This window comes from Sander vitreus, chromosome 2 (genome assembly GCF_031162955.1).
Source record: "Sander vitreus isolate 19-12246 chromosome 2, sanVit1, whole genome shotgun sequence".
NCBI lineage: Eukaryota > Metazoa > Chordata > Actinopteri > Perciformes > Percidae > Sander > Sander vitreus.
This window is the reverse complement of record NC_135856.1, coordinates 28,208,231-28,234,218: the sequence shown is the minus strand read 5'-3', so window position 1 is coordinate 28,234,218 and position 25,988 is coordinate 28,208,231. Positions and strand designations below refer to the sequence as shown.

The following is a 25,988-nucleotide window of genomic DNA, read 5'->3' as shown; positions in this document are numbered from 1 at the left end:
CCAGAAACACCACCTTTAACACCTTCAACTTCGAGTGATCGTGGCAGTGAGGGTGAGGAAGGAGACCACCCCTGTCCCTACTTAGAGTCCATGTTTTCATTTGTCGGAGTGAAAGACAATTCATATAGAATGAAGTGGCTACTCTGCCTCCTGAAAGATTGCCAAATAATGGCCTTAAAAAATTCACTGTCGAATTTGAAGAAACACATCAAGGTAAGTTACAAATATAATACACAAATGGCTTGAGCTATCAGTAAGCGCTAGCTAACTAGCTTCAGGTTCATGACATGCTGCGGTGTTGTATATTCCTGTCCTTGTACTGCTGCTACAGCCAAAGGAATTGTGAGTGTCCTTTAGGCTAAACATTTGAAAAAATATAAACAATATGATATTCAAACTTTTGACTGCTTTCTATAAGAACTACATAAAATTACTTTCAGTACTTGAGTAGTACATTTTAAAATAAACTACTTGCAATACTTAATTACAAAAAATGTTGAATACTTGAGTACTTCCACTTAAGTGCGGTGCTTAAAGAGCACTTCAACTTCTACTTAAGTCACTTTTTTGATAGAGCACTTGTACTTTTACTCAAGTCTGGGTCTCTAGTACTTTATACATGTCTGGTAATATGACAATATAATTCCACACGAATCCTCTTTGACTTTATTCAGTACATTCTGTTACACAGACACATGGCCTAAACACATCTCCATCAGTTTTGAGAGAAAGGGTTAAAATGAGTAGAAGCTGCTGTTGCTGATGTGGAAACAGGGAGAGAGATGGAAGAGTGAGATACGATGGGTCAGACCAGGCATCTGAATAATGTTAACATTACAAAACCTTTGATGAATCCTGCCAAAGTATTTGCATTCAATGTGTCAAAAAACTAAAATGCTTCGTATTCACAAACAGCCTTCTGGAGATGCGATTTGCTTCCAGCGTGACTGCAGAGCCTGCGGACTGGTGTGTTGGGCTGGGTGATGGTCAGTAAATGAGGCAGTCACCCCGTCACTCTGCATCCAGCTAATCCACCTGATCAAAGGGGTCCGTGTCGGCTTAGCATCAAGGTCAGGTGCTGTAGATCTCTACCTTAAATATTCTCGCTTAAAAACACCCTCTTCAGCTACCCTGCAAATGAGCTAAAGCCATGAAGAGGAGAGGGGCATGACTTGTGTTAATATTGTGATTAAAAAATGGCAACGGTGAGATGAGAACAATGAAGCTTAATGATGACCATGTTCAGACCTTTGCTAACTTCACTGAGTTTGATTTTGAGTTCTTACACTAGATGGTACATTTAAAAAACAAGGCAGTCATTTCTCAAAAAAGTAGAGTCAATAAAAGTCAATCTTTTTTAAATGTTTAAGGAAAAACAGGAAAGATACAGACCAGCTGAAGAGGTGCAGTTCAGAGTTGGCAGAGCAGAGAGGAGGGTCTTGTTCATTTAAGTCACTGGGGAAAAGAAAGGAGAGAAAAGAAAAATAGAGCAAAGCAAAATGGCAAGAAAGCAAAAGAGAGCTGATGGGAAGGATTGTTCTTAAGACAGTTTAAATAAAACGCTCAAGCACATAGCTAAGAGCAGTTGGCTGAGTCAAAATAGTGCCTGAGGAAGAGAGAAGGTGAGAGCAGAGAAAAGATAGACCCAACGCTATTTCTGTTCGCACTAGGTTGCTAGGTCGCTAGGTGTCTTAAAGTCCTATTGAGGACAGCGTACTGTACACCGTTTCCTCTGGGGCAGAGACACTGAGGCTGAGTGGGGTCAATGGCGAAAGGAAAACATTGCTTTGTCTCACAAATTAATCCTTCCGATACCCACACCAACGCCAGAGCAACACCACAAACCATCAATGTCTAGCCAGGACCCTTGGACGCCATCTTACTCATCCTGAACAACCAACGGCGCACCGCAGGTCAAATGGCAGGTGAGAGGACAAGGAGGAGGGGAGGGAGAGGAGGGGTGGGGAAGTCGGTGCTTAATAGATCAGAACAGGACATGCTCACACTGTGCTCGTTGATCTGTGAGAGACCCTGTCACTGCCAGGGAGGCTCCAATCTCATCTCCACCGGCAGTGAAAGGGTGCTCATAAGAAAATGGATGACACAAAACTCAACATGATGAACTAGTTCAGGAGTACGAAACACTACACGTCCTTCACTGAACATTCGGCAGATTTGAAAAGTGACTGCGAGACAGTACTATGATGATGGTCATGCAGTCTAAATCAACTGTTGTCGGGTAAGATACAGAAATTACGAATGTTAGGGTAAACACCTTCTAACTCAAGAACAGTAAGATTTGGGATCTTGACCCTTGGTGTAATAACAATCCATACAAACGGACAACATCGTTGTATAGTTTTGGGTAACTCAGTGACACTTTCTTCATGCACTTTTCTACCCTAAAGAAGGAACACACACAAACAAAACACACTCCAGGCATTCCCCTTTACTCACGTAGGCAAACTGTGATCCTGATTGTTGCTATTTGGAGGAAATGGCGATATACAGGATTAAACTGGACAGTTTCCTACATGTTGAAGAGTGAGGGAACTGGCTGACAGATCCTACATTTTAATACAACATGATCTCTTTTCACACAGATACTTACAGCACTGCTGTCCTTCTTGCCTTTATGTGAGGAGGCCACGACAGCCAGATACTGGATGACCTTCTTGGTGTTCTCCGTCTTCCCAGCACCAGACTCTCCACTAGAGGGAAAAAAGTGAGGAGGGGATTAAAAGATGCAGAGGGGAGATAGTGAGAGGGAATGAGAGAGAATTAGAAGATAAGCAGCACTGACAGGTACTCTTTTCACAGTTCAATAACCCAGTTTAATTGAATGGAAATCATGTGCGGCAGAGATAACCGCATGTCTGAGTCTGACTCAAAGCAAAATGTTATTGTTCAGACTGCCTACTACACACCGATCCCTGTGTGCCCAGATCCTTACCAACTATCACATTCATATCCATACCGATTTAATGAAACTTGTTTTTATTTTTTTTAAACTAAGTCTTTTCACTTATTTTAGAGCTTTAAAGAAATAGTTCCTACCAAGGGGAAAAACAGCAAGCCTGGCTGTTTTTTAAAGAATATTTCTCTTGGGTTTCTGCCTTTATTTGATAGCAAACAGTGTAGAGATAGACAGGAATCTTGGGGAGGGAGAGGGGTGTATGATGTGCAACAAAAGTGGTATGCAGCTTTAACTGTCAGGCTAAAGCCAGGGGCTAGGTTTCCAGTCTTTATGTTAAGCAAAGCTATCAGGCTGCTCTTCTCATCTAACTCTCTGCAAAAAAGTGAATAAGTGTATCTCACAAAATGTTGATTTATTCCTTGAAAATGGAATGGCTGCTTGTAAGCAGCACCGAACTAATGGCCTGAAAAATTCATGGCAACAAAATCAGTGTGTATATAGCTGTAAGAAACCTCTTATTTACAACAATTGACAGTTATATGATGGATACCCTCAAACTAGTCAGAAACCTAACAGTTAAAGATGTACTATGTTGTAAAATACATGTTATAACTTGAACCTTTTCAAACAGATGCAATAACACATTCTTTCCAGAAAATGATCCAGGATACTTAGAAAGACCAAGTTGAATGATACCAGAGCCACCAGCCAGCAGTCCAACAAACAGACACATCCTGAGCCATGGGGCCATAAAAGGCATGGGATGCTCCCTGTGTTAGGGCTTGGCAGCCCTTAGGAGAATCCCATTACTCTGTCCTGTTCAGGTTTGGTAAGGACATACAACATCCAGCCTCCTAATGTAGGCAGCTGTTAGTACAGAATAAATTGTGATGGGAGTTTTTCCTCCAGATGGTCTCTCAAACTGCACCTCCAGCTTACCATCAGTACAGGTTTCACTGACAATCATTTGATTATTTGAAAGGATTGAATGGATTACATCATACTTCAACAGAGGTACCATATTTCGAATATTGAGATGTGTTATTATGATTTTGTAAAATTTTAGCTTTTCCACTTGTAAAATATTGAATATTTAAAGAATGAATGAAAAAAAAAAAAGAAAAGATGAGGAGCATTCTATGGTTAACTGTCTACAACTCTTGAGTGGGCAACCTGTGACGGGATCTGCAGAGGCAATACTTTATGTTAAAGGGTTACACACAAGGTTGAGAACAATAGTTGTAGACAGCACAAACACGTATCCTCTCAGACTTCTGAGGATAGGAAATCCCCACAGTGTAGCTACATTAAGGGGAGCCCTCCATTATTGATATGATGCATTCAAGCCATCAGCAGGGTCAGAAAAGGCACACACAGACACACACACACTCACCCACCCACACACACACACAGACACAAACACACAGAATGAATTTTAGGCCAAGGAAACTGGTGACCCTGCTCAGATGAAATGTCAACATCTCAAGAATGGATTTAGCAGGCTGTCAGCTATTTCCCATGACAAATTCTTGCTCCTAGTGTTAAGGAATCTGAGGAATACAATCTCTGCTAGAATTTCCAGAATACACACTGTATGCATGATACATGAAGGAGTTAACAAGGAAAACAAGGAACAAATTGAGTTCACACGTACGCAGCAAACTTCTCAGAAATCTTATCAGATAATTAAGTTTTTAGGAGAAAGTTGTTATAACAGTTTGAAAGTGTATGTTGTTGTTACAATGCCGAAAATGTGCCCTACTCTGCATTTCTTTCATTATTTCCCACCTATAATGTACAATGATCATTATAACAGCATTTTCGCCATCTTAACCACCCTGCATTTCTGATCGTCTTGATCTGAGAAAGTGTTGAATTGTCCCTATCTATACAGAAGCAAGTCGTCCTTAAAAGAAAAGTCCCTAAAATTAAATGTACACAGGTCTCCCATGACAACATATTAACAAATACTTCATGCTAGGCTTGTATGATGGATTGTTGTAAAAAACAATATTGAGAAAGAACATACAGTGTGATTAAACACATGTGTAAACACACATGCAGGAGAAGAATGCCATACGTGACATTCCATGTATCGGACCAGAAACATTTTCCCATATATGGCTCCTGAGGCCTGCCGAGGCTGAGACCAGCTGTAGCTCAAACTGAAATCTTGAAGTGACTGTTTGGACCTGACTAATGTTCCACAGAGAAGGCAGAGTTTGTATTTCAGCTGTATTGTATCATATCACTTCCACTATATCACTTTACAACTGTTTTAAATAGTGCTTCGTGTTAGTTTTCTCACATAAGCATAAACATGTTCATGTTCACCAGAACTGTAAACAATGACATTCCTTCCTTGCACACAGACAGGGATAAATACTACCAAACTTTTCCAAAGTTTCCCTCTGATAAAGAAAGCTTGATAGTTGAGGAAATGGGTTGATGAGATCAAAGAATTTGCAGCATCCTGGCATCTGTAAATTTAGAGTAGAGAGAGCCTAAAGGGGGCAGAGCCCTTCCTTTCATTTCCTTTAATGGGACCTCTGGATGCTGAGCAGCAAAGGTGCTACTGTTTACTCAAAACTAATCCGGGAAATACAGCAATCTGTATGTTAACCTGTATCAGCTACTAATCAGTCAATTAAAATGACTCAAGAACACAATACACTGTAGGTCCATTAAGGCTTCACTATCTCTACTTATTTGATTTAGTCCGTAAAAGCCGTCCCTCTCCTTCTGATGACGTAAGCATGCAGTACATTTTTAGTGGAAGTGGACAGAGATAAACATAGAACGCAAGCCAGTGGGATGTACAGTATGTGAGAATGGAAAGTTAGTTTTTAGAGATCAACCTAAGTGGCAGTTCCTAGAAAAAGTAGGGAATACACAAAATCATGACCTGGGCACACATTTATACAAAATGCAAAGCCTATTAGGCCACTAAAACAGGGAAAGGAAAAACAAACTAATTGGTTAATGAACTTTTTTTTCCTATGAACTGAAAGTCAAATTTAGGCCAATCCAAAGATTGAGGTTGTTTGTCCCTGAATGTCTGATGGATGTCAAAGTTCTCAATAATTATTTGAAAAAATAAACAAACAAAAAGGAGCCCAAACATTTGCAGAGCTAATCTGGTTCTCCCATCAGCACGCAGGGCAAACATCCTGACCGAGGGTCTGAGAGGAGAGCGAGGCCACACGCATTAATGCTCTTCCAGTTTGGCTCCATTTAAATAAAACACAATTCACTGAAACATTATCTAACAAACTAAATCACTCTGCATCCAGCCAACAACATCTTCAAAAATATCAGTTATATTATGAATGACTTCTTGCTGGTTGAGACTGGGTGGGACCAGAGAGGTATCTCATGTGTTTAACTCTGTGTTTACACAAGCATTATGTTAATTCTTCTTCCACATATACACACAGATACACAAGCAGCCTTTCTTCTAGCATCTATGTGACGTCTAGGAAAAAGTTTAAGGAAAGACGACAAAGTTGAGTTTGGAGGTGACAGATTTTTACTTACGTGCAGAGAATGGACTGGTCCTCACGATCTGTAGAGACAAAGAAAGTTTATAGTGTTAGACAAGTTTCATGACAATTAATTCACAAATATACAGTAAGTGTCCAGATCACTTCTAAAGACATAATTTTTTTTTAATATGTACAAGCATGAGGACTGTTCTCTTCTTCCAGTATGTTTGGCCTGAGGATATTTTTTACAGTCATGCACAATAGCTCAGTAAACTATCACATATGAAACCACAAGCCTTTCTCCAGGAATAAAGATCAATCTAGTGTTAAACTTAAGACACTGGCTGGGACTCAGTTCAAGGCTTAAAGGAGGCTGTGTAATTTGCGAAGGCTCCCCGTGCCTAAAGAAACATGTAACTCTCACAAATACTTAGATTTTTAACCATGAAAATCAATTCTGAATGTGCTGAACAATGAGTCATTATACCGTCTCCAAAAATACTCCTAGGTAGAAATACAGTCCATGTAAGGCTATTTTGTAACTGTATCCTTCGATACAAACCACTCCTGTGGGAGTACAGGGAGTACTGCTGAGAGAAAAGATAACTTTGCTGGCAGTTATCGACATGAAACCTATTAGTAAATGACACCTGAGAGCTTTACTGCACAAATGATCCGATGTGGGAAAAAGACACAATACAGAGCATTTGCCAACAATTCCTCATCTTTATACAGTGAAGCGCATCATTCATCTGCAGCGTCATTATTTTCATACTATGATTTATCACTGTGTTACAGTGCACAGCATGCCCTGAACTGTAAACTAGCACAGATGCTGTTTCTCCGTTTTGACTCGACTTTGGCTGCTGTTCAATGGTTCCATTCCTTACACACGCATGCACGCATGCACGCACGCACGCACAAAATGCAGCCTGCACTTCCTAATTAAGGCAGAGAGAGAGAGAGAGAGAGAGAGAGAGAGAGAGAGAGAGAGAGAGAGAGAGAGAGGGAGGGAGGGAGGGAGAGGTGGCCAGAGTCGTGAGCTTTTGAAAAACATCCAAAAACAACCTCAGTCCTGGCGAGAGACTCAAGGAGTAGAGACATTGCAAAAATATTAAGAATATTTTTGTGACAATAATTTGTTTAGGTTAAGTAAAACTCCAAATCTGACTTCATGAGAGTGTCAATGTCTTCGCACCTGTCTGTCAAACACAAATACACTGGGAGCACAGAGGAACAGCACATCAGTCATCTGCTGCAGTGAAACATATAAGGGGACAGCAAACTCCCTGCGAGAATTTCACATTTTTATCTCCTGGACATCAAAGACTGAGGCACAATTTCAGAAGAATGGGATCTCAGCCAAGATTGCAAGAAGAAAGCTTAGGCGAGTTATCTGGATTTGCTGTAGTTATGCACCACTTCCACACTAACATGGGGACTGCTCAGGCTATAGCACTCAGTGTAGACATCCTGCATCATTATTCACTACTTCATGGGTAATCCCACTAATACATCAACAATAACAACTCCCTGCCAGCCACAGTGTTTTTTAAATAAAGGCTCAAAAAGGATTCATAGATGTGTTGATTTAGTCTTAACCTTTCGATCGTTGAGGATTCTTCTGTGCAAAGGCTTATTAAAAGCATTTATACTAAGACCATCTTGAGGCTTTACAGTTCTTACATTCTACTATTCTTCCTTATACTCAAAAGCAAGCTTCCCTGTTAAAAACAGTTTGGATTCAATATTAAGCTCCTAAAGATTCAAACTTATTTTTTATTGATTATCATAATATGAGACCAAGACATCCAATTATTCTTCAAAACCTGGCAAAAGAGTGACAGTAACTGAGCACATCTGAGTCCTCAGACTCAGTCCCTTCTGCCTGTGACTATGATTGAAAACAAGAGAGGATTTTTCAGGTATCCCAGGCTTTAAAATAACTTGTCTAAAGAGGTTAGGTTAAAATATCAGGCATATATAAAGTCACATCTTAAAGGTTATGTTTAAAGAATGACTTTTCTGTGATAGTGTTTATAACCTCATTTTATTGTTTGCCTTTATCTTTTCTTATTTTAAAACTGAATGGGTGGTCCACGATCTGAAACACCAATTGTCATTTCATATATCATGAGCCGAAGCAAACATCTGATTTGTTAAGTCTGAAATAAAATATGTTTATATTTAAAATAAATTTCTGGATGGTAGAAAGTGTGGGATTCTCCCATAGTCTGAAACTGGTCTGGTCAGTTGCAGCTTTATGGATTCTTCTGCAGGGATGAGCTGAAGAAGTGTAATCCAAACACCCACACAAACACCAATCAATCCTCCCCCTTCTTGTTTACTTGTGACATCGTGTTTACACACTTTAGCTAAATGTTCTAATTTCCTGTGTGGAACGCGTTGCATTCCTAAAGTAAGAGAATGCATTAAGCATTAATCCACAAGATCAAAGATCCAAAACAGATTTAGGATATTTATAATGACGATGCCAAAAGAATTTAGCAATTTGAACACAATCGTAAAATTCAATCTGATGTTAAAGTATATCTATCCACAGATTAGAGCTGGATATTGTTGCAGCTGTGTTTCTTAGGCTTCTTCTTTTTACACAATCACTCATTTCTAGGAGCTTCCAAACTAATTTTAGCACCATTTAATCAATTCCCTTAAAATACAGAGACATTAAGTTAAAGAGACCAGCTAAGAAATGGAACTTGAAGCTTAAAAGTTAGTTTTCACACTGTAACTGAATGCACTTGCTTAGCTTGTGTCTGTTAGCTAAAATGCTTGACGTCAGTAGTGCAACAATATATACCAATGTATTAGACTGATGATCAGTGTAGAGTGCATATTAATGTATTTTTCTCAAACTGGTAATGTACATTCAAAATGCTAATGGAAACTGGCCTGTCTGTATCATGAAGTTATATTGATACAGTATATTGAAAAATACTGCTTTTTTTCCTGGGTCAAATCCTCCATGTCATCCTGACTGAGTGACTAATTGAGCAGTTATATGAGTTTCTCTCTTTGCAGCCTGACAGCTTGAATGGTATGGTTTTGGAAGATTCCAGATGATCCCACTTTCTTTGGAGCTCCACAAACAATTATCTCCTGACTTTACTGTAAGTCCTGTCCAAACATCCTGTTTCATTGGGAAACCAAATGAAAAGTATGATCTGAAACCCATTTAATAGGAAATTTACACTCTCCTTTCTCACACAAGAAGAAAAACCTCAGTATTCACACTGACTAAAAGAGAGAGAAAAATGCATTTAGATTTATCAGCCATTCAGAAGGGGGAGGCTGCTGAAACAGGAAATGTTTACTGCCCTCCACCCATCTCTCAATCCAGATGTCAACTCCTCTGAGAGAACATCCTCACGTCAACATGAAGTCCAGTGGGCACGACCCCCTGGAATCACAAGAAACAGATTCTATGGGAAACCAGCTGCTCTAAAATCTGCAGGCTTAACCAAGAGCCATTTACTGTAAGCACGACTCTGCCAAGGCCACCTATCGTCACCTCCACAAGACACTGACTCTCAAATAGGCCATAAAATACCCATTTAGACTAGATTATTTTTTTCTCCATCTGTAACCAACTTACTTTGAAATGAACTTACAGCAGACAGGTGGAGCTATGAGGTTGCTTTTGGACTGTGCACAATAATAAACACAGTTCTGCATTTAAAACTATCAGCCTGACAGCGTTGGCCTGTTTGTGGTTTTTATTAACAGCTTGGTCAACATGACAGAGCTAAACGCTGCCAGCTGTCATCGCTCAGACAAAACTAGACTTTTGACAGGCCAGCTGATACCACAGCTCACCCACACTATGCTCTACCAGCAACACTTCAATTTGACGGAAAACATATGAGGCCAGCAGCTTAAGTGCTAACAGTTTGCTTGGTTATGTGTAAAAGCTGTCAATGAGTTACACCAGCTCTTATGGTGCTTTGTCATGCATGCATTTCATTTGATCAGTTTAAGTTATTAGATGATGCAGCCAATAACAGGAAGTACTTGGAGAAAGTAACTCTGGACAGGTTACAAGCTCATCACAACGCTTATACAGCTGAAAACACATAACTCTGGGGATTATTTTATGTTTCCAGTTTAGGTGATTTGCATGTTTATCCAATGTGGGAGTAACATACATTACAAACATTGGGATAACAAGAAAACTGCAAAAAATAAAGGACCAGAAGGTAGATATCCCAAAGAGATAGGAGCAATGGAAACATCTTACCTTGCATCATGTTCCTGTAGGCATTATCAGCGATGGAGTAGATATGAGGGGGGACTTCATGTCGTTTCTTCCCTTTGTACATGTCAATGATCTTCTCTGAGTAAATGGGCAGCATTTTATAGGGGTTCACCACCACGCAGAACAGGCCGGAGTACGTCTAAAAGAAAAACCACAAGGAAAATTAGCGTGTGTGACAACTGTTTGTACATGTTTGTTCTTGTATTTCTATAATTGTGAGGACTTTAACAAAAAGCACTAATAGTACAAATTTAAATACTGTAAAAATCCACGAACATGACGACATTTGGCTGTGCCTCAAGGCTTATTTAGGGTCAGTATTTGCATAAACATTTGGCTTAATATTAGGTTTTGGTTGAAATTAGGATAAAAGGGAATCAATAAATTCATCAGAAAATCCTCAAAGATATATAGATACAAACATCTGTGTGTAGTTACACATTGTTAGGGTGTGAGTGAATGATTGTGGGAGCATTCACATGTTTTTACTGTATACTTACATAAATAAGGCCAGAGAAGTACCTCTCGCGGATGTTGTGCAACACGGAGGCTTCGTTCAGGCAGGTGAGCTCAGCCATGTCCTCCACCTTGCTGAACTTGGGCGGGTTCATCTTCTGGATGTCATCCTTGTTGACTGTCACCTTCTTGCCATTGTCAGCCAGCACCACCAGCACCTCGTCGCCGTGCTCCTCCTTGATACTGGCCGCCTCAAAGCCATGTTTCTCCGATGGGATCCACACCAGCTTCTTGGCCGCCCAGTCAGCCTGAGCCATGGGGCTGTTCAGGAAGTCTTTGTCAACAAAGAGGAACTTCTCGTCCTCGGTCGGGGCCTTCGTGGACATCTTGGAGTGAGGTGGAGGGCCAACTGTTGGAGTGAAGCAATAAATTAGACGTTAGATAAGAGTGAAACGGAAGACGGAAGAGAGGTGGAAAGTGAGTAAGTATTGGAAGGAAGGAAGTAACGTCGGAAAGAACACAGGCAAGAGGGAACAAAGCAAACAGGAAGGAAAAAGATGAGAGGGCAAGGAATGAGGCTTCAACACAACACTAAGATTTTCTAAGACATATTCTTATTGCAGTGATGCATTAATTATAATTACAGAATTTTAGAGAAACATTTCACAACTCAAACTTTATAATACACATCATAGATAAATACAAACCCTTCAGCTAGTATTCTTTTTTTTTTCTCTGAGTTAAAAGACAACTGTTTCTGCACATGGTTAATTATACACTGCAGTAAGCGATGAGTCTCTTGGTAATGGAGACATGCTACTAAGTAACTTCCTGCCTGTGATTGTAACTCAAACGGATAACATGTTTCATCCATCGGGGAGTTCCAGAGTTCAGTCACTCTCACAGACCTCCACCCCCTCTCGTCCCTACAGTTTCACATATGCCACAAGGGAGACGCACAAACAATTCTCCTCCCCAATTTAGATAGAAAGATTTAGGTTGGGAAATTGATTTGAATTAACTTGGTAACAAAGACCAGTACATTTTCTCAGCAGCTTTATCTGAAATATCCCCGAAACGTTAATGCTCACTTGCATTTACTCATACTCAATCATTAATTCAGTGCTTAATTGACAACATCCCATGTTTTCCGTGTCTTTACCCCTCCATCTCTCTCTCTCTCTCCCTGTCTCTCTGCTAGGAGTTTTCAGTCTTGTGCTGTGATGACCATATATGGGCCCCTTCTCTGGAGCAGGACTCTTTTTTTTCTGCGGACCTAAACAGCAAGGCAAGTGAACTCCCAAACAAAGCCCATATAGGGAATAGTATGTCTCTTACTGGCCTTGTCGTTTACTTCAAAATGATAACAACGAGGCAGAAAGCCTGAGGGGGGGCCGGGGCTTTAACAATCATGCTTCATATGGCGGCATTCATTTTTAAATGCAACAGGCAGTGGCTAAATTATCAACAAGTGTCTGGGACTCAGTCTGGGAGAGGTACCTGCAGTGAAAATTTAGTAAGAAAATATAAGTAAGAAATACAGCTTGGTAGCAAATATTTCAAGTATATCACCATGTTCTGCACCATACTGTTTATCCGAATTTGCGATTAAATACATTTGGTCCAGTGAGTCTAATACTATATTTAAACAATATTATGATGTGTCCAATTGGATTGACCTCTGAGCTACTGAGTAGAAAACTTAGTGGTACCTGGATTACAGACAATGAGTCACTCATGTCCACAGGCAGTTACTTCACCCCCTCTCCAACCCTCTGTACATTGAGACTGGCACACAATTTAATTGAGTGGGAACTATGTAAAAAAAAAACAGTGAGCCTCCTGAGAAAGCCTATAAATGTACCCCAGGGACCAGCCAAATCAAATCACACAGAAACTACTAAAAGATATAGCATAAACATTAACTGGAAACACAGACAGACATTTCCTATCTGTCAAAAACTGCAGAGCAGGTGGATAAGTCCAGTGAGCTGAGAAAACAAGGAAGAGACCCGCTAATGCTTTGCTGCTCATCTATTTCTGCAGATGAAAGTAAACAGACTTTTCCTGACACTCCCACTGTGCTAAAGTATGTGCAACCAATCAAAGCCCTCCTCCTAAAGCCCTTTAACTTTCCTCGCCACTGTGGCTTAATACCTTTGTAAAGTCTCCTCTCTTTGGCTCTCTCTTTCTCTCTCTCTGTTGTGTCAACACAGCTTTGTACTCAGCCAGTGTCTTGAAGACATCTTTCTGAAGTTCAGGTGGATACAGACTGACTGTAAAGTATGACAAGGGCTCACCGCCATCACAAGGCTTTGTTTGTCACCATATGCATAATTTGCCGTGAGACTAAACTACTCATACTCCATTATAGCTAATGTGTTCACAGTCATACATTACTAAAAAAGTTCATATCAATCTCACTGACCTACTTAGTTCAGAGCAAACCATCAACTCAAAGCATTGTCACATTTCTGTTGAGATTAGCTAATCCTTTACTGTCTTTAGATGTTGGCCAAGATTTTTTTAAATGATTAAACACATCACACCAATGCTGAGAAGAAAAAACTTATACAAATCTTAATTTAATTTTTGAATCTCTATTTAAAATGACAATAAACAAGTGGAAATGTCACCCAGGAGACTATGTGACCTATTTCTATTTGTGGGTGAAAGAGAGTGACCTGCAGGGCCTGTGAATAATTGTACTCATATCCTCTCTTGGCTGTTTCACAAACACTCTTCCTGTTATCATCTTCCTAATAATGCCTGTGTATGATGAATAGGATTACAGCAGGAAAATAATTAAATCATAAAGCGACTGAAGAACTGTCCATTTAAATACAAATATGGCAACCAAATAATCTGTCAAAACATAACTTCCTGCTCTTTCAGAGATGCATTGAAATGATAAGTGCAAAATGATAAGTAAAAGGTTACAGCACACACATTCCTTGTCTTCATGTTGGCACACTGTGCACATCTGTGCCTGAAACAGCTTATCATGTGCAACCCTGGAAGTCTGCTTTCTAGGTAGTAGAAGTCCTTGTCAGTCAGGGTAATGCTTGTGTTTGTTTGAGCTGATGAACATTTCATATGTAGACTGTCAAAGGTAGTTGAATGTGCATATCACTGAATAAGTCATCAATGTACATAATTATGGAGAAAACCAACTAACATTAAATGAAACCAGACTATCATTAAATGTTAAATAAACTCCAAAACCATCACTGATAGGTTTCATTGGTGAAAACTCTGTGTGAAAACTGCTTGAGGACTTAGTTCTCACTATAGTATCTGCATCTTCAGCCACAACAGTTTCCACAGTTTGACTGACAGGCAGCTTTATACAACCATATTTGGAAAACAGGAAACTCCATGGTTAGAGTCGTGCCAATTACATTTAGACCTAACTTCCCTTTACTTCCTCCTTATTGTATACTGCAGCCTGCTGTTATGAATACTGCATGATTATTACAGTACAAACAGTCCACCGTCTCTGTCCGAATGAAAAGTATTAATATCTCAATGCATAATGTAGGCTACTGTAGACCTGAGCACATGTCTGGGAGACAAATGGTCTAACTTTCTTCAATGAGTAAGTTAGCTTCAAAGAAGTGATGCTAATTGCAAACATAGACAATTGTCAAAAACATTTAACTAAGCTAATAAGCTAAAGGCTAATAATTTTCAAAATACCGTTTTATACCAGTATAGGAATGGTAAATTCCTATTAAATAAAGTTTTCTACCACCATGTTCAGAGTTTTAATTTTTCATTTGAACACATACAGGAAACACGCCCGCACATTCTTCTTACTAAAACGAAGTTGAAGTTAACTTTAGCGAGTTGTGAGAGGGGTGCGGGTTGACAAGTGCACTACCACAGCATCAACACTCGTAAAACGACACTCTACAGAAAATGATATACTTACATAATGTGAAGAAATGTCTGTTCAGGGGAGGTTTGGGTTTGGAAAGTAAGGGTCTGGAGCAGCCGGCGTTGACGAGGTACTCCAAAAACGAACAGTCCAAATGACCCCCGTCAAATTAAGAGCCTTACCATTTAAACTGCGAACTGTAGCGCGAGGGTGGGGCTGCACGAGCTGAACCTCCTCCTCCAGCATCGTCCAGCGGCAGGCAGCATCCACTAGCGGGGCAGGAGGCAGAGGACATGCGCACTGCGGACACCGGCAGCTTTGAAGAGTCACAGTAAGGGATGATGTGAATGAGGAGGTGCTGAATGATGATGAAATGAGTGGAGAGTCATGCTGCTGGTAAAATGTTGATACAAATTACAAAGCCAATATAACTAAATGGGAAACATTAAAAAGAAGGGGGAAAAAAAATTAATTTAATTAAAATATGTTTAAAAAAATTATAATTTAATTTAATTAAAATGTTTAAAAAAATGTTTAAACATTTGAAATGATTTCTTCTTACTGCTCTAAGTAAACTTGCACTTGCACAAGGACATTATGTTTGTCTGTGTGTTTATATGTAAGGTATTCACACTTTATTTTCTATTTAATTCTACTGTACTACATCTGCTAGCTAAAGTTTTACTTTCCAGATTGCAATTTGGCTTGCAAAGTGTATCATAAACTACGACATATTTTTAAATTAAATGAGCAATCAATTAATAAAACATATGATAATATAGCCTACCACAGCAGGTTTCACTGTGCTGTCTAATGGGTACTTTTGGTACTTTAAGTACATTTAGCTGATAATACTTTTGTACTTTAACTTTTTAAACGTATACTTTTACTTGTTGTCTTACTTGTTATAGTGGGAGAACCACAGGTGTTACTAATAACATTAACGATGGCTCAGTTCTTTTCAAGTGGCAGTGAGCCATGACAGTGTATTTACACCTGTGTATTTACTACTGTCTTCTTGAGAAAGGCCTAATGAGTATTTTCTTTCCTCATAGATGAGGTTGTTCATTTTACCCCGTTGAGTTGAAAGTTTTGTAAACCTTAAGGAACTGTGTGAATCACTGCACATACTGTATTTTAGGTTTTAGCATCTATAGTCCGTTTTGCTGTGTTCAGAATCATACAATACAGGTTAAAAAAATGCATCACAATCATATACTGGAGACACAGCAACTAAAACATAGTGGCCGCAAGTTCCACTCCCACACGCTGGAGGGTTTATAGGTTATGCAATCTGCTGCATGCACTCCTCATAAGGCAAGCTGTCCCCAGCACAGGAATCCCCCTTTACTGTAACCACTCCAGAGAGATTCCCCCCCTAGACATAACTCAGAATTCACAAGATGATTGTGTGTGTATATGCCACACGTCTTCTATCGCAACGCACATCGCATTCCACTATTACAAACAGTCCAACCCCCCTCCATCCCTCTCCTGCTGCATCCCTCCTGTTTCCAGCGTCTTTCCAATGGAACTTCCTATATAAGGTCACCGATCTATTTGCTCTAATAAATCAAGCTGCTGGTTGATAGCCGGGACCTGTTTTGTGCAAGAGACGCACAGCACTGTGCTGGTGTGTGTGTGTGTGTGTGTGTGTGTGTGTGTGTGTGTGTGTGTGTGTGTGTGTGAGAAACCTGATGACAGACCAAAGAAGCAACATGGAGGAGGACCTCTGGGCTCCCCCTGGCCAACATCAAGGAGGTGGGGTGGCGTCAATGAAAGAGAAATGACGGTCAAAAACCTCAGGGAAAGACAGGGTGAGAGACAAGGCAGAGGGAGGGATGAAGAACGAGATGAGGAGGAGAAGGAGGAGAGACAAAGCTACAGATACACTGAACAGAGAGGGTGCAGTGTGTGCCATATAAGGACAGTGGGGTCTGCATGGAATCTCGGCAGCTTTCTGTGTTACTTTCAAAGTCTAGCACAGGCAAGAACCCCGAGCCCCAGTGACTAAATATGGTCCAGCAGCAACAGCATTGTTCAAACAAACAAAGTTGTTTCTTTACCTGTAAATTAGCTGTGACACACAAATGGTTTATGGCTTCCAAAGTAAAGTACACCAAGGTAACAAGGGAACATTGACCCAGCTTTCAGACCCAGTATAGATTTCGTTTGTCGTAGTATGAAAGATGTTTAAGTATAAAAGATGCAATTTCAGTTTCCTGCTCTTGATCTGATTAAATACAAACTAAACAAAATTATTTTTTGCATTGCAGTAAAGTGCTTTGCTCTCTAATCCCAACAGGTATATCACAGGAACATTACTCCATGACTGCTGTATATTTCTCTTTAATGTGATGTACGGCGATCACTGTGCAAAGGAAGAACAGGAATCTAAAAAAAAACTTGAAGGGTTCAAGTGGAAGTATGGGGGCACTGTGTGCTGACTAAATGAGTCTGTCCTATTTGTTTATTATTAGGATAAACCCCTTGAGATGTATCATCTCGTTTTCGAGGGGGTCCCAACATATAACACAATAATTACATAACAACAGAGAAGTGAAAAATCGAAACAAAACAAAAACAAACAACAACACCTGCATATGTTCATCAATACATTACAACCACCAAAAGGCCAAGATGGCCAATAACAAGTAAATAAGTAAATAGTAGAGTATGAGTGAATTTCTAACTACAGTCAAATATAAACGTTATAATCTTATTTCCACAGATAGATTATTCCAATCTGCTGGAGCCTTGAACTTAAAAATACATAAACACTTAAACACACATACATACTTAAACATATAGTATGTTTAATGTGTTTCTTCACCTTCATGTCCTTAGATGGCCATCTATTGGAGAGAAAATATGTTTATGGATATGTTTGACACTCGTGGAATGCAATTGCTTTCTAATTTCAGCCCAAGAGCAAACATCAGTTCCCTCCGCTGCAGTCAAAAGACCACTACATTCAATACTATTTATACAGCTGCCTCTTTTACACATAACTAATTTATACAGTGTAAGAGAAATGTTACCTCTTACAGGGCAGGCTGCCAATCGAACAATCATGTGCCATTGTTCAACTTCCTCCATTTATGTAGCCATTTTCAAGAGAACACTCATATCTGACTGGTGCCAATAAACTAGGCGCCTCAGGGCCACAGCCTTTAAGGGCAAATAATGTTTGCTCCAAGGAAGCAATGTAAAATCAGACTGCAAATGTCCCAGATGAGGCTCGCTGTGACTCTATTTTCAGCATGCATAGGCACGCAACAACACATTATGGTTTCTAATGGGACTGAGAAGCAATACATTAGGACATTGCATACGTACAGTTAGGTGTACATTACATGATGTTGCACAGGCTGTGCTGATGGTAAATGGTTACATTTCATCTTTACAGGTACTAGCTCCATCAGAGGAACGGGTGAATTCAGCAAAATACACTGTATGCTGCACATTACGACCTCATTCTTTCAATGAGCTAATTTGAGAGCTATGACTTCATCTATCAAAGTCTCTACAATCAAGAATAAGAGATGCAGATATGGTAGAGGAGATAGGATAAGTCAACTTCTAAAACCTAAAAAATATTTAGACATGGGTTATGTTCAACTAATGCGTCAGTAATAAAGCTGAGAAATAAATGGCTGGCCAATCAGTTACAGAAACTCAGGCCTTTAAGTCGTGTGAGATAAGAACGTCAAGATCCCTTAAATGGTGAGAGAGGAAGTGAGATGGAGAGAGTATTGGCTTGTTGCAGTAGATGTTTATGTGTCCAGCACGGAGAACTATGGTAGTTGTTCTTTGTATGTCTTGTTTCTTTACTGTATATGTATTTTTGTTGATGTATCTTTTATGAGTTGCTGAAATCAAAAGGAAGGACAAGGACCCTCTTTCCTTTTCGGAAACAGTTGATATCATTTTAGTGTTGCTAACATTGCAGTTATGGATGTCATAATGACTTCACAGCCCGGGTTCATAAGCTGCAGACAACACAGCAAAAGAGGTGAACAAGCAGGAGAGTTGCCCCATAAAAATATCTGGCCAATGCCCCATTTCATTTAGCATAAAACGTGGATTATCAGCTATGTGAGACCAAGATAAAATATCTTATTAATCAAGAGGTATCTAACTATTACAGACAAACAGGGGTCAAGTAGCAATGGGGCAGGGGCAACATGCGTGGGCTTGGCTGCACAAACCAACACAATGAGTGCCAAAATGTTAAGACAATCACAGGAAAGTAACTGAACGTGACTGTGGCAACCTTTCAGGTGCAGGTTATTCAGCACTATTTAAACTGTACTGTGATGATCTGCATTGCATAAAGCAAATGTTCAAAAGTACCAACTGCAAATACAGTTCTGATTACAAACAATACACTTTCAAGTCAAATAAAGTTAACTCCTCATATATTTATACAGTTGAACAGACATAATAGCAAGATCATTTTAACCACGGTATTAGAGTACCCTGTTTTTATGCACAATGCCACATGCTAGAGATGAACACACAGTGTCTTCACCAAGTCACAACCAACAAAGTGTCACTCCTCAACCCTCTGTCAATAGCAGTCTTCAGCCGTTTCTTTGGTGAGGCTGCCACCATGTGGTAGCCAATAAAATAGCATTGTCACACATGTTTTTGATTCAATGACGTGAATACATAAATATAAAACATTTATTTTTGAACAACTAAAAGACAATATAAAAGTATCAAACATACGTAAATTAAAATAGAGCAAGGACATCAAGGAATAACATTTTGCCTGAATTAATGAGAGCAATATGGATTAATGCAAGCAGTACCAACCGACTGATACTAAACCCATTGGTAAAGTCAGATATTTAAACCTAAACAAAAAAGGCCATCTGGTATCATTGGCAACTTACAGAATAAAGCAATAGAAATGACTTGTGCATTCGTATCAGTAGTAATTCATATAGTCCATGCTGTAATGCCTGTGAACATTTAGTTGAAAACGCAGTAAAAACTATGGAAGATTATTGGGTCACTTAAATCTCCCCAAAAACTGTGAAAAAGCATCTTTTCACTCCATCCTGTACCATTACTTGAGTGCATCAACTTTTAGGCATCAGGTCCAGGTACTGTGTTGCTGGCAGTTGTACCAGCTGGCAGAGAGGCACCCCGCAGAAACACCTTTCCACCACTATCACTGCTGTTCACAAAGTGGCACACCAAGCCATAGAGCAGAGGTCTGCAAAGTAAAATGTGGGGAAAAAAATGTGACTTGTAATTAAAATGTCTTTTAAGCAAAAGCTGAGTGAGAGAAAATGGGTTGGCTGATAAGGTCCTGGGCCAGAATCAAACCCAGGTCCATATGGTTACATTGGTACACACTATCATATTTTTCCAAAGCAGTGGTGGAGACAAGCTGAAATGATTGAAAATCTCTAGGTAGTTCAAGATGGAGCTATGAAGACTGTAATGATTCAGAGAGCTTATTAAATGATTATCCTGTAAGTAACTGACCAAACTCCCAGAGAGTTTAGTAAATCTTTGAACAATGTGTTGGACAGCAGAATGTACTGCACGTACACAGACTTGGAGCTTGTATCCTCTGTGACTTTCAGCTCATTTGCCAGGAACTGTCTGTCCAAGGGGACTTCAGGTTGGCCTGATTCTGAGAAAACAAACACAGCTGAGTTTAGAAGTAGTGCACTTTACTCTCCAATAGTGAGAGCGAGTTAAGTTTCAAAAACAGCAGCTGGAATCCTAAATCATACTAAGAGTGTACTGTATTGTCTTTAAGTATAATACTGCAGCTTTTGCATGAACATATGTCTCTACTTTAAACAACTTATTGTTTTTACTCCTTGACTATAAAGTGATCAGCTCATATCCACCCACCTGCTGTCAGGACTGACGCAGTGTATCTGTACTTGTTGAACTCCAGGTACTCCCGGATGAGCTCGTTGATCAGCAGGTTTTCGTGGGACAGCGGCGGACGAGGTTCACGTTGGTCATCCAGGGCGCTGAATACCTCTGCCCGGATACGAGCCTTCAGCTGGCCCATCACACCACGGGACTCCAGGGTTTCCCTTACGGCTAAAATATTCAGGTTTTATTGGATTATTGGATTAATGGATTAATACGTAGTCAGGTATTAAATTAGGTGTGTTAAATGACACTCAGTAAAAATGACTAGGAGCTTGGTTGCGTTCTGGTAGGTTAATATCTAGCTACAGTATTCAGCTAGATTACCGTAAACGTTTGGGACGGTTCTTATTATATTTGCCTTACTCCACTCATTAATTTGCGAATTTAATGTTTTCTCACTTACTGCCTAAATTAAATACCTCTTCAAATATGACTCAATCTCGTATCCGAATCATTAGGTACCACTCTTCATTTCGGAATAACGTTAACGTAAATGTAATGTTACTTTATGTACAACCATCTTGGGCCAAAAGTAACCTAACCTTAACTTAACAGTTAGCTAGCTAGCTACCGCTAACCTCGCTAGCTGGCTGCAGTCCACTAAACTGGCGAGCAGTGTTGTTAAATCCACAAAAAAAACTAGAATTATGTGGCACATAAATTGTATTTATGAAGGCCGAATTGAAATGTAGATTTTTAGCATTAGATACAACCTTGGGTCACTATAAGGCGTCAACTTGGTGACAACTAGGTTCACTTAGCTATCACAATTGTCGGATTTATGAATGGAGACCCATACAAACGAGGGCGTCATGTTGTTGTGGTTAAGCTAAAGTAAACTTAGCTAGCTAACTAACGTTAGAGTTACCAGGAATTTAACTAACGTGTGCAGTATAATGATCCGTCGATTATATATTCCAGTTTGATTTAGGAATGGCATAAGTGGACTAAATCACGAAAGATAGTGAGCACTTACCACACTTCAGTTCAGTGATGGTCGCCATTGCAACAAATGTAAACAAACGACTGCCTGTCTGCCACAGTTCAATACTACCAGAGAATACTACCATAGCCTTAGTTCTGCCATCTAGTGACGGAAGTGTGTAACTACAACTAACTGGTTGATCAGACCCCAAACCAAACATCACATCTTCACAAACCTTATCATACATATTCCTAGGTCAATGTAATGTGTATTATTATTTAAAAATATACGTCCCTTAAAAATGATGGTCAATACTGTTTTTTTTTTTTTTTTATTGTTTATGATTATTAGAAGACAATCAAGCTGAATGTATGTGGATTCAGAGTCAATCACTCGCATCCCTGTTTAAATGCATGAAAATATGGTCATTCATAATTTTTATTTAAACGTGTTTTTAAAGCACTGGGAGCATTTGAGTTAACAACTGTCCTTACACTCATTTACAAAGACATGATTTCAAGCATGACCATATTGTAGATTCAAATACATTTTATTATTCAGCATGATGTATGGAACAAGACAGTACATTAACAGTTAAAGTGAAAAAAAATGAACAAGCTTGTTATAAAAAAGTATAAATATCATACAATCCTCAGAATCTTAAGGACACTTAATACATTTTGTCATATGACATAAATAAACTATAGGGTTTCTCTTACAATATATTGTCTAAACCAGTAAGACAAAAACAGTAAATGGCTCTTCTCTTTGAAAAGTTCATAGAGTTCTTTCTTTGAAGAGAGTAAAGGGCAATGTGGACTATTTACAGTCTGTCATGTCAGCACCATAAGAACAATCCTGATTTTATTCTTCTCTGCATATGGCCTAAGTTGTGTGGTGGAGGCCGAGACACAATCACACAGAGATATATCACCATTGTTTTGAAGAGGCATTCTCTTCATTCATGGTGGTTTTCACTACCAGTGTCAGGTTAAATCGGACCAGCAAGGTCTCTATTGACTTTTTTTATGTGTTTACTTTGACAGAAATAAACAACAGCCGCAACATAGTTGGACGATTGCTAATGTCTTGGCTCACTTCAATGTTTTCCTTTTTTCCCCTGACGTATAAAACTCCACATTGGCTGCTTCTAGCTCAGATTTTGAAGGCAGTGAAAACCTCACTTCTCCTGCGTTTGCCAGGGTGAACCTTTTGAAGCTTAGTGTGTCAGAGTATTTCCTGTCCCAGTTTCTGGGACAAGGAGACAAAATAAACTTCTTCTTTACAATTACAAAATTGCCTCTTTTTTGGTATACAAGGCTAAAAAAGTAAGTAAACATCAACATTTAAGCCTGAGACAACATGAAAAAATATATCATGTGCTTTATAACACTTACAAAAACTACAAAAATAATATAGCCTCCCATTCAAAAAGAGAATGAAAATCCTTAAGCTCTGTGATACTCTTGGCTTTATCCTTTCCTCGGAATAAACTGACTCCACTACTCTATATACAATATTAATAGTTTGGCTGGAGACTCAACAATCCACTGTAGCTTTCCTTTGAATGTTCATCATCTGAGGTTAACAATGTCTTTAGGACAGCATGTCTGTGTGTTATAAAAAACCAACAAATAGGGACTGCGTCAGCAGCTGCTCTTGGGATTCATTGACAATGCCCTCATGGAGAGGCGCTTTGAGCTGCCACAAAGGAATGGCCCGATTTAATGTGTGCTGGAGAGCCACACAAGTAAGGTGCCACATCTATACAGCTGGACACCAGCTCCATGCTACGAAGCCCAATGAAGACCTAGATCAGCCCAGATTCCCGGCACATTCGGTAGAACTGTCCCCGCTGTGCAATGAGGTTGGCTGGAGAGTCCATCTCAGAAATGTGGCCTCTGTCCATGACGATCACTCTGTGAAGCAGAAAAAAAGGAGGAAGACAGGCTTTAGATCCAGCATTTTTTCTTACACCTGATCTAACATATATGTGTGTGGAAAAAGGCTGTCGATTTTGAGGTGTCCAGGCCTATAACTGGGCAGGTGATTAACATTTGATTAAATGTGGTTAGGTGATTGTAGGGTTGCAACTAAGACTAATACTTCTTTATAAAATAATAGAATTTGTACCAATTGTTTTGTCTATAAAATGCCAAATATAAAGACAAATGCTCATTCCAGGTTCCCAGAGTCAAAGTAATGCCTTTCTATGGCTTATTTTGTCCTACCAACAGTAAAACAGTCCAAAGGTATTTAGGTTACAGTGGTATGAAACAGATAAAAGCAGCAAATCCTCACATTTGAGAACTGTAACTGTAACCACCAAATATTTAGTATTTTACTTGATAAATTACTTAAATGTATAATTGATAATCCAAATGATCATTAATCCGTTTTGTCAGTCCACTTAATAACACCAAATATTGACTACTATGACTGTAATGCACCTTGTGTAGTCCATGATAGTGTTCAGGCGGTGAGCGACGGTCAGGACGGTGCAGTCTTCAAACTGTGTGCGGATTGTTGACTGGATGAGTGTGTCTGTCTCCAGGTCCACAGCAGCTGTCGCCTCATCCAAAACCAGGATCTTGGTTTTCCTTAGCAAGGCCCTGGCCAGGCACACTAGCTGGCGCTGACCCAGACTACACAGACAGGAGAGCAATAGAATCACATATATTAGATTCTATCTGAAGCTTTGTGACAATATCCCTATGACAATATAACAAATGGATAATTGTTTTGCTATCTACATTGCAATCAATCCTATATTTATACCTGAGGTTTTCTCCTCCCTCTGAGCATTCATGGTTGAGTTTATCAGGCAGATTAGAGATAAAGTTTTTGAGGTGAGCGAGCTCCAGTGATCTCCACACCTCCTCATCAGTGTAGGTGTCAAAGGGGTCGAGATTCATCCGGAGGGAGCCTGAGAACAGCACAGGGTCCTGGCAGAGAGGATAGCAGATGTTATTCATCACCGAACGGTCCAAAGCGGTAAGAGTATTATTACAATTTAGAATGGCTTATTGAATACGGATTGCAGCTACTGCAAACAGTTTATATGATGAAAGCCAGGCCTCAGCTTCTGTTATTACTACTTTCACACCTGAGGAATGATAGTAATGCGTGATCTGAGGTCATGGAGTCCGATGTCGGCGATGTTGACTCCATCTATAAAGATCTTTCCCTTTGCTGCCTCTAAGATCCTGAAAATTCCCAGGGCAAGTGAAGACTTCCCCGCTCCTGTCCGACCCACAATTCCAACCTGGGGAAAAAAAGTTTTTAAGTAGGACATAAATTCTGCAATTCAAGAGATTTCAGTCATCCAGGATTAAAACTGGTTTAAATTGCGAGCTGTTTTTATCATACAAGATGACTCACCCTCTCTCTTTCATGAATTTGCAAGGTAATGCCCTTTAGAGCCAACTCAAGGCCTTTACGGTACTGCAGCCCGTAGTCCTGGAACTCAATAGTACCTCTCTGGGGCCAGGCCAGGGGCAAGGAACTGCCTTCGATACTCCAACTCGCCTGAATTGGACAACAAGAAAGTGTGAGTAGAGATAAAAAAGCCTTCCTAGTGTACAGTGTTGGATAAAATGTCCTGAGCAGTGATTTGTTTATGTGTGTGTGCGGCGGGAATGCTGACCTCTTTAGCAGTTTCAGCATACTCATTGACTCTCTCCACAGACACAATGTTGTTTTCCACATCAGTCCAGGATCTCACAATCCAACTCAAGATTCCAGTCACCTGCAATATCCGTCGCAATGAGGTTTACTTTGACTCATTTTCTTTCCTGCACTGAAAATGCATTTGCTGATTTAGCAAAGCAATGCATTTATATTCCACTGTTTCCAGTTTGACCTGTAATTGCCACATGCAGCATGCAACTGGAGTGAAGTCCCACAATACTGTGCATTGTATGAACTTGGCAGTCTTGGTAAGTTGGGTATTGGCACAAGTCCAGAACTACTGTGTGAGAATGTGTGGCTGTGGGCAGAGCCTCTTACCTGTAGGGAGTGTGACACAGCCAAACCAACTATGCCTGGGCTCAGGGTGCCTTTTCCCATCACAGAGAGAATGGCAGCAGCTAAGACCACACCATTACCAACAAACTCCAGATTGACTGCCAGCCACCTGT

General features: G+C 39.8%; 3 protein-coding genes across 3 annotated transcripts in view; all 3 read right to left on the bottom strand.

Moving 5' to 3' along the window:
• The window catches only part of myh11a (myosin, heavy chain 11a, smooth muscle), a 29,171-nt gene extending 13,896 nt beyond the window's left edge, over positions 1 to 15,275 (bottom strand). Inside the window, 7 exon segments of the mRNA XM_078264137.1 lie at positions 2,458 to 2,484; positions 2,612 to 2,711; positions 6,455 to 6,482; positions 10,661 to 10,817; positions 11,179 to 11,543; positions 15,069 to 15,116; positions 15,119 to 15,275. Coding sequence (XP_078120263.1) covers positions 2,458 to 2,484; positions 2,612 to 2,711; positions 6,455 to 6,482; positions 10,661 to 10,817; positions 11,179 to 11,543; positions 15,069 to 15,116; positions 15,119 to 15,260 — 867 coding nt within the window. The 5' untranslated portion in view covers positions 15,261 to 15,275.
• A 4,414-nt stretch (positions 15,276 to 19,689) lies between these two features.
• cep20 (centrosomal protein 20) lies at positions 19,690 to 22,001 on the bottom strand. The gene is made up of 4 exons (XM_078264125.1): positions 21,901 to 22,001; positions 20,895 to 21,092; positions 20,583 to 20,667; positions 19,690 to 20,241 (listed from the first exon to the last, which is right to left on the bottom strand). Exons 1-4 carry the CDS (start codon positions 21,992 to 21,994, stop codon positions 20,112 to 20,114), a joined length of 507 nt encoding a protein of 168 aa, XP_078120251.1. The 5' UTR covers positions 21,995 to 22,001; the 3' UTR covers positions 19,690 to 20,111.
• A 385-nt stretch (positions 22,002 to 22,386) lies between these two features.
• Positions 22,387 to 25,988, bottom strand: part of abcc6a (ATP-binding cassette, sub-family C (CFTR/MRP), member 6a) — a 25,075-nt gene continuing 21,473 nt past the window's right edge. Inside the window, exons 25-31 of the mRNA XM_078264106.1 lie at positions 25,858 to 25,984; positions 25,496 to 25,597; positions 25,231 to 25,377; positions 24,956 to 25,114; positions 24,628 to 24,794; positions 24,300 to 24,494; positions 22,387 to 23,768 (exon numbers count right to left, since the gene is read on the bottom strand). Of these exons, the coding sequence (XP_078120232.1) occupies positions 23,660 to 23,768; positions 24,300 to 24,494; positions 24,628 to 24,794; positions 24,956 to 25,114; positions 25,231 to 25,377; positions 25,496 to 25,597; positions 25,858 to 25,984 (1,006 nt within the window). The 3' untranslated portion in view covers positions 22,387 to 23,659. The remainder of the gene's footprint in view (positions 23,769 to 24,299; positions 24,495 to 24,627; positions 24,795 to 24,955; positions 25,115 to 25,230; positions 25,378 to 25,495; positions 25,598 to 25,857; positions 25,985 to 25,988) is intronic.

Excerpts from the sequence above, each read along its gene's own strand:
- cep20 (XM_078264125.1), bottom strand. The coding sequence starts at position 21,994 with ATGGTAGTATTCTCTGGTAGTATTGAACTGTGGCAGACAGGCAGTCGT. Across the intron at positions 20,668-20,894 it reads TGCGTCAGTCCTGACAGCAG|AATCAGGCCAACCTGAAGTC; the intron begins GTGGGTGGATAT and ends TTGTTTTCTCAG. Across the intron at positions 20,242-20,582 it reads GATACAAGCTCCAAGTCTGT|ACCTCTGCTCTATGGCTTGG; the intron begins GTACGTGCAGTA and ends TTTACTTTGCAG.